At 50.1% G+C, this 13280-nt stretch overlaps 1 protein-coding gene across 1 annotated transcript in view; it reads right to left on the bottom strand.

Annotated features, from left to right (window-relative positions):
* The window catches only part of SLC24A3 (solute carrier family 24 member 3), a 481322-nt gene that overhangs the window by 46518 nt on the left and 421524 nt on the right, over positions 1-13280 (bottom strand). The window contains exons 7-8 of the mRNA XM_060078238.1: positions 12370-12444; positions 2819-2844 (exon numbers count right to left, since the gene is read on the bottom strand). Coding sequence (XP_059934221.1) covers positions 2819-2844; positions 12370-12444 — 101 coding nt within the window. The remainder of the gene's footprint in view (positions 1-2818; positions 2845-12369; positions 12445-13280) is intronic.

The raw sequence follows: 13280 nt of genomic DNA, 5'->3' as shown, positions 1-13280 counted from the left end.
AACTTGATGGCTGGAACCACAGCAGCCATCTTGGGGTCATTAGGGAAAGGTCAAGAGAAATGCAGAGCCATTGTACTACTTACATCTGGGGTACTTGATATGTAAGAAAAATAAACCACTATTTCTGTAATCCACTGTGGCTGACTTTTCTACTACCTGCTACTAAAAGCCTTCTGATGGCCACTTCTTGGCTGAATGTGACTTGCTGTGGAACGCTGCTTGAGGAACAGTAAAGGAATCTAAACCATGCATGGTGGGGATCCCTTCCCCTTGTGTACTTGTATTTGACAAGGCTCCTTTCCTCCTAAAGAGTACTTTAGTTTCAAAATAAGCACAACTGACATTAGTTTCCTTTCAAGGATTTGGGGTGAATTGGTTACCTGCCTTGACATTGCTAGAACATGCTGGAATGTCCTACAACAAGGAAAAGAATTCACTGTTTAAGGAATTATTGAAATACTACTGTGCTTTAATTGCACAGATTGAAGAGTCCATCTCTTAGGACAGAAATCAGAGGAATCAGCTCCTAGACTCACTCTTTCAGCAAAATAAATACTCATGGGTGGCTGGGTAAGAAGGTAAGAGATGTGGACAGTAAAAAATATCTTAAATTTCAGTATATTTTGCAGTCAAAAGAGGAGGTGAAATCCCTGGAAATCCCAAAGCAGTGATGGGTCAGTGGTGCAGACTTTAATTTCTCAGCCTCACTCGTGAAAAACAGTCTCCGTCACCCCATCCACATGATAACCATGATTATGTAACAGGTCGGCCGTCTGAGAATGACAGTCGGTGCCGTGAAAGCTTCCCCTAGGTCTTCCCACAGTCTCACCTGTGCATGAGTTATGATTCCAACCCACCCCAGGCTGGACCAAAACCCGCTTGGGAATTTGCGACTCCTGTATCCGTGGCCCTCCCACCTCCTCCCTCCTGTGGGAGCCTGGGTGCCCAGGCTGAGAGGCTGATGACCTCAGAATCCGGCCTTCAGCACAGGCTCAGGGAGTAGCCTAGGAACCCAGGTTCTCTCCTCTGACATCGTAGGAGGGTCAGCCTTTGGAAAGAAGAGGAAACTGACTCTTCTGTTCTTGCTCCTTCCCATCTGAAATATCCTAAAGGACACCTTGAGGGTAAGGACTGACATAGGCTTGTCATGAACCTGCTTTCATTTCCTCCTGCCATGGTTTTCATGAGCAAAGCCAAGGAGATGTGGAGAGAGGGCTCCTTCTAAGACTGACAGACACTAAACCACCCACGGGTCTCCTTTTTTCAGGTTTTCTGCACAAAAGCAGCAGAAAAGCTTCTGAAATCAACTGTGATCATAACTTGCTTTTCCTTATGGCAGCATTGTTAGCAAACAGCAGCAACACTGAGCAACACTTAGGCACCTACTGTTTGCTGAGGCAGACCACGGGTTGTGCTAACCACGCCATGAGTTTGAATGGGAACGCTTCTGCACGTTTTCCTGTGCTGCACTTAATCCCCAAGGACATGAGGGGAAAATGTCACCACTCCACATGGCGACCAGGTCCAGGTGGATCCCACGAGGAGGTTCTTCCTGACCTCTGGCCTCTGATCTCTGACCTGCGGTGCTCCCAGGCGCCTTGATCCCTTTCAGCTTGCTGATCACTGTTATTCAAAGAAGACTTCCTTCTTATTTTTATGAGTCCGTACAGGGACTATGTGTCTTAGAGCAAGTTCCCCCAGCTGTCTCCCCCTTGCCCTCTTGGACAGAGGAGAGAGAGCCGACAAAAGTACCTTAATACCCTGGAGAGTGTGTAACGTTTATGGTCCATGTGATATGCTCCCCACCACCCCGAATTCTGAAAATCACAGAGACATCCTAGGACACAGAAATGTCGCTCCAGCAAAGGGCTAGCACTCATTTTGCTGAAAACGAAGACTGCTGGGCTCTGTAATTCTTTTTTTAATTAAAGGTATAATTTATTATTATTATTATTTTCATATTCTTTTCCATTATGGTTTACTAAAGGATATCGAATATAGTTCCCTGTGCTCTACAGTAGGACCTCGCTGTTTGTGCTTCTTTTTCTAGCTCATTCTTAGCTCTAGATAATACCACGAAAGTCGTCTACCTACAGCATCACAACTACCTGTTTCTGAGATGTTCTTTCAGAAGAAGTAGGTGTATTTTCACATCACTCTACCTCGGCAGATCAAATATTTGAAAAATGTAACAAGAATGCATGACACACCCAATTTCTATTTCCATTTCAAACACAGTTGACATGCTCAGAACCCATCTCAAAAAAGGTGATTTGGACATTGACCCAAATGCAAATGTTCCCGTATACTTAATTTGGGCATTTTTTCTAATCTATCAAAAAAAAAATCACTGATTTTTCAGAGCTCTAAGATCTTCTTGAATGTTAGGCAGAACTTTAATGGGTTAAAGGTCACTGACATGCCTTCACCTCTGGTTCCTGGGATATACTGAATACATGGTATTTGGAATATGCCGATGCGGTCTGCACAACTGGAAAAGGTTCATCAAATCTTAACCATGGCCTTGCCCGTGACTGACCGTGGAAAGGCACAGTTGCCTTACACTGTCTAATCTGGATGATAAAGACAGCAAGATAACAGGGTCCCCAAAGGAAGCCTACCAGGCCAGCCCAAGGGAAGCGGTCTCTGCTCCGTGAAAGCTGATTTAATTTCTTTGTTGAGATGGTTCCTGAGAAACGCTAGTTGTTCCAAGCTGCCCCGACATTTCCATTTCTTTCCTAGACCCTGACCTTGGTCTTTACTATACTGTCTCTGCCACATAGCAAGGGGAAATTGGAAGGGGAAAAGAGGTACTTACCAGGAAACTTGTTCATCATAAATGAACTGTGAAAAAAAATAAAAAGGAGAGATTAGACAGACACACACACACACATACACACGCACACACATGTTTTATAACTGCATGTTATCCGCCCTTGTGGCTGGCTGGTGGGAATCGGGGCTGGGGCCGGTTTGGGGTGTGAAGCATCTGTGGGCAAACTCCCCTCTGTGCTGGTATAGTCTCTGGTCAGTGTTAGTGGAAGGTCTTGTTGGCAGACTGGTGTGGGCATCAGGCCATCCCAGCCTTCCTGCAAGTTCTGTCAGAGGATGGAGTGAGAGGGAAGCATGCCCAACCTCGTTATTTGTAGAATTTCAGATCTGGAAGGGGATGCGGAGCTTGGTGGGTGCTTGCAAACATTAGTCACTTACGGGTCCCCTGGAAGCTGTCTGTATGTCTCTGCACATCGTACAGCACCTTGGAGCTTTTATGAAAGCACCTGAGCTTCTATGGAGATTCACGAGGGTCAGAAGCAGTGCAAAGGGCCAAACAGAGACCTCCCTGATCAGTTAGGAGCCGAAGAAAACACACAACAGGACTGAGTTTATTTAAGTCCTACTCCACATAGTATCTAAGATCACTTCTCATTCTGGGGGGAAAAAGTGGTATAATCCCAGCCCTTTGATTTATACGGGAAACGGAGCTGCAGAGAACGTGAGTAATTTCCCTGGGGTTGCCCAAATAGCTGCAGAGTTAGTCCTAGAACCCAGCCCTGGCTCTTAACTTCGTGTTCTTTCCATGACACCCTTATTTGCCCAGATGGTATGGGGCTGAAACCAAATGAATGCCCTTCTATTTCATTCAAGTAGGAAGCTGTTTCTTCCCACACTCACAGGACATGACTGATTTGAGCGAGACCATCTCTGAGCAACTTTCATTCAGGGGCCCTCTGGAGACTCTCAGGCAGAAGCATCTGGGTGTAGAGGGTGATTACTGCACCCAGGTGGTAAACTCGGCTAGCAACGGGACATCGCTTCAGTCCCCGGCGATGACAACGACCACCAGTTGTGAGAGACACAGAGAAAACCTCAAAGACCAGCAGGTGCAGCTGAAAAGGCGCGCAAGAGGACCTCCCTCCAGTCGCCCCAAAGGAGCATAGAGGAGGATGAGGAGAAAGGGGGCCGCCCTCTTCTTTGTAACCCACTCTTCCCAACAAGACACTGACAAACACACTGGCTTCATCAGTTTTTGCCGCTTTGTCATCTGTCATTATCGGATCCAACAGGGCGGCATTTGGATGAAAATGTCAGACCAGAGTGGGAAGAGAAATAAAGAAGTAAAGGGAACCGCCCCACAATCCAGGCTGAATGGTATGGAATTCATTCCCAACCGCTGTTACATAATTGCTAGCTTTCAAAAAACCCAAGAAATCATGGAACAGAAGCAGTGATTTAAGTTGGAAAATGTTTTCTATTAATTGAAGTTAATTCAATATCAGTCTTGGGCAGCAGGCTGGAACAATCAATTCAGAGCCACTTAAGAGAGCACAAGATACTAGTAAAGAGTTGATTAGATCACCAATTTAATGGTCCTCTCTGGGGAGGGCAGCCAACACTCCGCAATATGCAAGCAGCTCTAAGGAAGCCTTATTTTGTGCCACCTAACTGAAAGGTGAAAAAAAATCAGAATGGACTTAATTGTATAAAGGATTCCAAAGTGAGAACAGAATTTACAGGGAACACAATACCAGAGAAATAGTGAGGCACGCCTGGATGCAAACGTGGTGGGGGGAGGGAACCAGAAACTTCCAAACGACAGAGGCAGCGATGCTGGTCCCTGACCACCTGGAGCCCTGAGGCCTCAGCTACCCTGTGGCCCACGAATGAATACGGTCTGGGTTTGACCCCGCTGCTTCAAGAGGATTGGGTGGAAACACGAGAGCCTCCAAAAAAGAACAGTAACATTGATAAAAGGGACTATAAATCAGGCCTTTGAGAAAACCTGAATGGAAAGAGACTTGTGTGTGGTGACGAAAGAGACCTGCCTGCAGAGCCTGGTGGTGCCTGGAGGGGGCCGGCCGGCTGACTGTCACCCACCCAGAAGGAAATCCGCACTGTTCACAGACTGTTCCCCTGGGTAGACCACATCTCTGGACCATGCCGACAGAGCATGGAACCAGCCTGTCTGAAAACGTAGGACGACAAAGATGGTGAATCTCACTTGGTGTGGCTGATGGTTAGAGCGGATTTCTTATTCCTTACAGATTTTATTTCATTTGACTCTCCTAAGACGAGTGTTGCACATCCCTCTGTATTTTCATGCTCACTCGGTGAGTAAAAGAAGACAAAACAACTTCCCCACCCCTGCTGGCTGGGTGACTAGGGTAGAAGAGAACCTGAAATCAACACGCCTTGCCTCACCTGAAACAAGAAACTGCGCCCCCAGTTCCAGCCGGTCCCCACTAGGTGGCGCTCACGTCTAGGCCCCGCATCCCAGCGGCCCGGCCCCGGGCAGAGATGTTGAGATCAAGTTGGACCAAGTCCCCTTGGCGGCTCCATGAAATCTCCTGGGAGGTGGGCAAGGGCCCCTGGACAGACGGCTTCCTGCAGCCGCCTGCGGCCAGCCCACTGCCATCACGGGGCGGGGTGACGTTCTGGAGGCAGCTCCTGCCCCGTGCTCTGAGATGGGGCCATGTGGGTCCCTCAGTTACACCCACACGCAGTCCCCAGACCTGAGCGCAGCGGTCGTAGCTGCCCCACCCTTTTCCCAAGTGGGATTTTGCAGAGGAGCCTTGGGAAAGCAGCTCTCTGTGCTCTGCTGGCTGTGTTTGGGGCGAGGCTGCTATTGCGCCACCCCCAGCCAGGGCCCGCGTGGGCGCGCTGATCTCTGGGCCGCAGATTTGCTGCATGGCTGGTCAGGGACCTGCTCTCTGACCCACATCTGGTTCCTCCAGAGCAACCCCCGGCTTCACGCTAAGCTTTCCACGTGTTCCGCAGACGAGCTAAATGGGAACTCACAGGAGTGAATCTGAAAAAACCCTCTTTTCCTCCAGGCCTCCTCGAAACGTTTGGGTACCATGGAAACCAGCTTTTCAGTGCTGGTGTCTGCTCTAGAATTCTTCCGAGAGAGACAGGCTTCCATCAGGCAGGTGAATCCCTGGATGACCGAGCAACCCAGGGAACTCAAGGCGGAACAGCAAGGAACAGACAGCCGGTAGTCGCAGGCGAGTGGGCAGGAGAGGAGAGGCCAGGCTGGCCCCGCAGCGCACAGCGGCCCTGGGCTGGCTGGTTGTAAGCGGTAACCATGGCGCTGGGCGGCTGCTGTGCTGGAGCTGAGATCTCGTAGCTTGTACAGTAATCTCTGGCACCATCAGAATTTTAAGCAGTGAAGGTAAAAGGAGAAAATCAACACCATCATTCTCTTTCAAGAGACTGAAACCTTGAACATCTTCCCCGCGTTGCTGGGAAGGGAAACTGCTCCCCCCCACGGCGTAGATGCCCTCAGGAGATGTGCCTACTCGGAGTCCTGCCTTCCTCCGGCTTCAGGGATAGGGGTGCGGGTGGCTTAGCGGAGCCCATGGCGATTCCCTCTGAGGGGAGGAATCAGATGGAATACATTGGAAAACAGCTGTGAGGCACAGATATGGTTTCCAATTGAAGGGTAAATAGTAATTCTGACACGAGCATCTCCAGCTGGTCGACCTGATGGTGCTGGGGATGCAGGAGGGTAGGAACTAAAGGCAGGGCTTGAGCGGAGCTGGACATCCCATATCAACCTGCAGGGCAGGCCACAGCAGAAGAAACAGTGATGAGAGGACCAATTTAGGATACAGGAGATGACGGTTGTTAAAGCAAAAGGTTACGTTCGCTCAGCAGCGCAAAAACACAGGCGAGGAACTAAAATGTCCAGGTTGCTGTCCTCGGGAAAGAGCAAGTCTCCTGGAATCCCGTCCAGCCAAGCCAATTCCCGGCTCCAGGAGCAAATGCTCGGATGCCCCGGCTCCCTCCCCGACCCCGGCACCACTTAGAGCAGCCCTGTCTCCTCACTGTGGCAGGGATTAGGGAACAGGGGACCCCCTGGTTTGTTTGAGGAACTTGAATGTTCTCTCACATCCTTCTCTGTGAGAATCTTCTGGCTGCCAGAGTCATTCCCGCTTTGCTGGGGCCCTGAGATGCAATCATCAGCAGAAGGGCCTCAGGGTCTCCAAACTGGAGAGGGAGGAAGGGCCCGAAGGGAACGGGCTGTGGAGGCCAGCGGGCACCAGAGGACAGTCAGCAGGGTACATGTCAGACACTTTCCTCTCACAGAAAGGGTGAAATAAGATTTAAGATAAGTTGTCTTAATGAAAGACTTCCAGGAGAGGGAGGCAGATGTTCAGTCTCCAAATGTAAAGTAAGCGCTTCCTTCGGGCGGCCCTGTGAAGGTGGACTTCGTGGTAGGTGGGGTAAAGCCAGACTGTACGAGGCAGGTTTTATTGGAGGGAAAACCTGAATTCTTTGCTGGGCTGATGCAGCTGTACATCTTATCCTCCTGCTCTGGTTGGCCTGAGAGGTTGCAGCTCACTCACCTTGAGCAAATCCCTGGATTTCTGGAGCCTTGGTGTTGCCATCTGTAAAATGGGACACCTATCGCAGCTGCTTGCGCAGTGGTGAGTACTGAACGAGGAAATCTCCATCGACAGACCCAACACTGTACTCAGTCCCGTAGGAAGTATGGAGTCTATGCCTGTTGAAAGTGCCCGTGAGAATGTAGGTATACTTTCTATGGAAGGATTTGCTCTCTACAACTGTGCTATCCAAGATGACAGGCACTAGCCACATGTGGCCTCACACATTGAAATTAATGAAATAAGGTTCAGTTCCTTGGTTGCAATGGTTGCATTTCACGAGTACAATGGCTAAATGGGAAAAGAATTTGAAAAAGAATAGATACATGTATATGTATAACTGAATCACTTTGCTGTACACTTGAAACTCACACAACATTGTAAATCAACTATACTCCAATATAAAATAAAAATTTTTAAGAAAGAGCTCAAAGGCTCATGTGCTCGGCGGCTATCATATTGGACAGTGCTGCCTAGGCTCTCTCTGGCAGATGGATCAGCTGAGTTGTCTCTCTTTATCAGAGTGGGGGGCTGCACTGAGTGAGAGGGCAGTGTCACCCCGGATGAACCTTGCTGCTGTGCCGGTGCTCAGGTTGCCCTGAGGGGCCCTCCAACTGCCCATGGCCCACCTGGCCCTTCTCCAGGTGGGTAGCCCCTCCTCCCCCAAGCTGTATTTGTGAGCCTGTCTGTTATCTGGAACCTGTCTCAGAGGCCTCTCCATACCCCCTGGAAGTTTCCCTTCTCTTCGTGCTCATAATCCCCCATCTTGAAGCAGAGATGAAGGGTAAAAATAAAGTATTCCTTTTAGGGCAGCTGTTAGATTGACGATGTAATGAATCATTTGCATTTATGTAAATTACATGATTATGTAGATTACAGTAACATTTCAATAAAAGAGACTGTCTGTCGGGTCTGCTGGAATTTGGAGAAAGAAGATGGGGAGGCTGGAGCTGCCACAGTCAGATGGGGGTGGGTCCTTGGTGTGAGAGAGGGCAGCAAGAACGTCCATGAGGGTCTGCAGACTACCCACCGTGTAGATGCACACAGGACATGCTCCGAAGGGCCCAGGATGCTCTCAGAACCTAAACAGCGACACTTCTCTTGCAGAAAGAGACCCAAGTCATGGGGCGAGCTTCCTGGGCCATGCCAAGCTTCTCCAGGGCCTGATGCTTCCCTGTAGAGAATGTCACCTGGGCTAAAGGGGGATGCCTGATGGGGCGGGGGAAGGGCGCTGAGAGACAGGTGCTGTACGCTTTTGCAATTAGAACTGCTTTAGAGGAGAGCATGTTCTTAATTTCTTCCGCTCTCTCTTTATTTATCTATTTATTTTTTCGCTCTCTCTTTAAAAAACAGCAACAACAAACCAACTAGAAAATAGCAGAGAGCAAAGATCAGGTAAATCCCAGATATTGACGTGAACTGAGTCCCTTGTCTCTAAGTTAACCGTTTGAAGCTCTGTTGGTTTCAGAACACCCGTGCTGTGTTTCTGCTTTTTGGCCTGGCCCTCTGCATCAGCTTCCATGTCAGTTGTTTCAGAATCCAGGTAGTAACGACCCCGTCAGCACTCCCTGGACCAGCGGCCCTAAGCCTCCCTGGAGATGTGGTCTTTCCTGCTCTTTGGATCCCCAGCCCTGAGGGACTGTCCTCGGGGCTCCTCCCTCTGGGCAGATGTATTTAGAAGTGGCCTCTGGTCCCATTTAGTCGGGACTTGCCCTCCAGGTGAATGAGCTCTTCGTTGTGGCACCTCGGGGGACTGCCTTCTGAACATTTCAGAGCCATAAAAAGGGGGAGAGGGTAAAAAAAAACCCTAATAGTTAAAATAAATTATTCAGATAATTATTGGTAATTATTTGTGGGTAGGAGGAGGGTTCTAAATACAGGACTTTTCAGTGCCCATTGCAGAGTCCGATGGAGAAGCTTTGTGTTATACAAGGAAAACCCAAAGAAAAGTGGTGCTGTTACCATGACATCAGGGAAAACATAGAAAGAGGAGACTAGGAAACCTTGACAAAAAGATATGGCGTGTGGACCAGCAGCCTGGGGCTGGCACATGGAAGAGATCTGTGGACACTGAGGAACCTCCTTTGCGAAGTGCTGCTCTTCGGGTAGTAGGCTGTTTTGCTCTTCAGGCTGGTTTTAAGTCTCATGTGAAAATGACCCCAAGAACGAACAGCCCTCAGAAATCCAGACAACCAAGCTGCCATGATGCTTCCCCTTTCCAGACGATCCTCACCTGCAGCAGATGTACATCTGAGGAAATGGTGTCCAACCGTATTTGAGGTTGAGTTTCTCCAAGCGCAGTGGGTGCCCCTGGCATCAGAATCACGGGGGAAGATCCTGCTTGAAGTGAAGCTTCCTGGGTCCAACCCCAGGATCTACTGAATTAAAATCTCTGGTTTGCATGTTTCCAGGAGGCATGCTGAGTGTTTCCTGTGCTGCTGAATTTGGAGGAACACCACTTAAAGTAGAAAGAACCAAGACCAAACCCTGAGGACCCAGACGTTCTCTTTTGCATTACTTCCTAACAGTGGAGAAAGGTAATTTTTCTCAAGATCATAAACATCTAGCCTTGATGTCAGGTCGGTAAATACACAGTCCAATCTCTAGGTCACAGCAAAGAATCACTTGCTTTTGACTCTGTTGCCATCGGAGGGAACACAGAGCTGCTGGCATCCTGCAAGCAGCTGAGTCAGCTCTGATTCGTCCTCAGCAGGTGATTGCTTTGCCCAAAGACCCCGCTCGGGTGAGCGTCGCCCACAGCCTGAGGATGCAAAACCGCTTTGTTTCTTCACACGTCGTTAGCGACAATTACATTTGTTCTATCTTGAACACGTCCAGATAAATGTGACAGAAGACAGGTTATTTCACACACGGTCCAGGAGGTGTCTATGTGAAAACAGAGTGAAACCGATGCCGGCAAATCTGCCGACGGGCGTGGACGTTGCTGAGTCCGTGCTCCCAGGGGGTCTTTTTTTTTTTTCTTTGGTATAAATTTATTTACTTATTTATTTTTGCCTGTGTCAGGTCTTCGTTGCTGCGTGCGGGCTTTCTCTCTAGTTGCGGGGAGCGGGGGCTACTCTTCGTTGCGGTGCGCGGGCTTCTCATTGCGGTGGCTTCTCTTGTTGCACAGCACGGGCTCTAGGCGCATGGACTTCAGTAGTTGTGGCACACGGGCTTCAGTAGTTGTGGCTCTTGGGCTCAGGTGCTCCACGGCATGTGGGATCTTCCATGTCCCCTGCATTGGCAGGAGGATTCTTAACCACTGCACCTCCAGGGAAGTCCCTCCCAGGGGGTCTTGGACTGCACAGTTCTGGCTCATCGCCTTGTCTCTAGGAGGGTGGACACCTCCTTCTGGAATTCAGTAAAATGGAGAACTGCGTTCATTGACACCATCCACTAACACGTCTCTTGAAAAATGTAATTTTCAGAAATCATCCTAAAATACCCTGACAGCAGAAGAGCAGAGTGCATGTGAGCTGTATGGGATCGGGCATCACAGGACAAAGACCCTGCAGAGCGTGTTTGAGCAGTCTGGGCTGGGTGAACAGAGGCTTCTAGATCTTAGGGTGATCGTTCCACAGGTACAAGAATACAGAGCTCATAGGTGTCCTTAAGTCTGCTGACTGGGAATTCAACAGACACACTGTGTTTTCAGTCCAACGTGGGCGTCGGAGCACTTCAGCCCCTGGGGCTGGTCTCAACCCTCCTGATCGTCAATCGCCCCTGGAATGAGGGCGCTGTGGTTGTAAACCCAAGCTCCTCACTTGGAGCTGCTGTTGACTAACTAACCCATCTGATTCCTTGGGGAAAGTCTTGTATTAAACATCACTTTTGACTTATTTGTATACAGCTGTATAATTAAATCTGATTTATAATTAAATTATTTATAATTAAATAATATACAGGTAAGTGCTTTGTAAACAGGTAAGTAAGTCCTTCAGAGGATCTACTTCCGTTCTGTGCGTAAGGAAACTAAGACCTGGAGACACTGATTTCTCCAAGGTCCTTAGAGCTAGTGAGAAGGGGACCCGAATTAGGAGCCAGGTCTCCCGATTCCCACGTGTTGTTCTGATTTGCTGGCCTTCTCCTAGACGGCTCGGCTTGCCAAGCTAAGGCATTTGGGTTTGTCCCCACAGGACATGGAGCCACTGATCATATCAACACAGGACTGGCCCTTGCAGGTGTTCTTTGTCGAGACACCGTCTGGACAGCTCTGAGGACTGACCAGGGAGGGGGGAATAGAGGGGGAGGGGGTGGGCAGCTGTGATGCTACTCGTTACATTAATCTGCAGTGAGCCTCATCAGTTCAGGCCAGAGATGCAAAAAGCCTCAAGGACAATGGGCTACGGGGGACACACTGGGGAGACTTTTACAAAGTGAAAATCCACAGGACAATGACGCTAAATGCGTATGTTGGAAGTTGGGGGGAAGGTCAGTTTAATATCATTCCCAGGCTGGGTAGCCAGGGTAGGAACGGGAGCTGAGATAAAGGAGGAGGGTCCAGTCTTGGGGAAATCATCCTAAGTGTAGAGACCCATTGGGTCTGGGGCATGAAGATGTCTAGTAGAGAGCTGCTTACCCACTGCTAGGGACACAGTGTGGGCGTGTCCGCGTGAAGGCGGTAATGGCAACGGGTACTGTGGGACGGGCAGGGCGTGTCCTGGGAGAGTGCATAGAGTAAGGGGGAGAAGGAAGGTCCACACCCAGGGATGCTGAAGGGAGTGACAGAGGAGCCCATGAGGAAAGTGAGTGCGAAGGGTCGGGGGAATCATAGGAAAACAGCAGGGGATGCTCATGGAGCTGGGGGACCAGAGCCAGCTCCTGTTCTGAGCACCGGACCATCAGGCTGGGGTTCTGAGTGGTCAAAGTAGCTGCCTCCACGCACCTGCTCCACTTGGAGGAGCCACACGTCCCCCTGAGCTGAGAAGGATGACTGGGAGATAAGAGGCCAGGAACCCAGGTGAGGTGCCCATCACACACTTACCACGATGAGCGCGACCACGGACAGCGTGTAGTAAATGGAGTCCCTCAGCAGGCACCAGGAGGACAGAGCCACAACCTGGAGGAAAAGGGGAAGGGAGGTGAGAAACAGGACATCGACTGTGCGAGGGAGACAGCCTGGCTCCTGGCGCCGTGGCCAGTGATGACCCAGACACACAACCTAGCACTTGTGTCTCTGTCCTGGAGACCCAGGCCATCTGCCAGTTGATAGGAATTTACTTAAGTCTTTAGGCATAACAGACTGGGTCTCCTGAAAATCGGATGCCAAGATGGGGTTGAACCTGCAAGGACTTCATTAGGGGGAGATGCCCAGGAGAGAAGACCAGGAGTAGGCTGGGGAACTGGGAGGGCTGCCCAGCCATGACTGGGGTCTGACCCCCAGAGGAGAGGGAAAGCTGGGTAGACGGACAATCTGAGGAAGGTTCTGCACAGCCGAGCCAAAGTCGCATGTCTCCCAGGAGCCCGCCAGCCTCAGCATCCCTAACGCCACGCGGACCGTAGGAGCTCCTGACCCTGTGACCTTGTCAACACTCTACCCAGGGCTGGGCAGCTGTCACCCTTCAGAAAGGCGCGGACAGCTGATTTGCAGTCTCCCCCCGACTTCCCGCGCCCTCTTCTCTCCTCTCTATTATATGCCTGGCCTTGTGGGCACTTGACCCCTGGCTTAATCAGAATTTTTAAAAGATTGATTTGCATGTTGATCTGGAGAAAACATTATCTTAGCAGTGGGGAGCTGTCCCTTTAAAGAGGAGGTGACTCTGCTGAGACCAGTGGACACCTTGCTGGAGGATAAGCAGGCTTGGCCTCCTGTGTGCAGACTTCCTGCAGGAGAAGGAGGCCCCTGGTGCAGTAGGAGGGGAGGGGCCCCGCTGGGCATTGTGGGAGGAGGGGCTG

Source organism: Mesoplodon densirostris, chromosome 16, assembly GCF_025265405.1.
Source record: "Mesoplodon densirostris isolate mMesDen1 chromosome 16, mMesDen1 primary haplotype, whole genome shotgun sequence".
NCBI classification, from domain to species: domain Eukaryota; kingdom Metazoa; phylum Chordata; class Mammalia; order Artiodactyla; family Ziphiidae; genus Mesoplodon; species Mesoplodon densirostris.
Note: the sequence above shows the minus strand (reverse complement) of the source record. Positions and strands in the feature narration are given on the sequence as shown.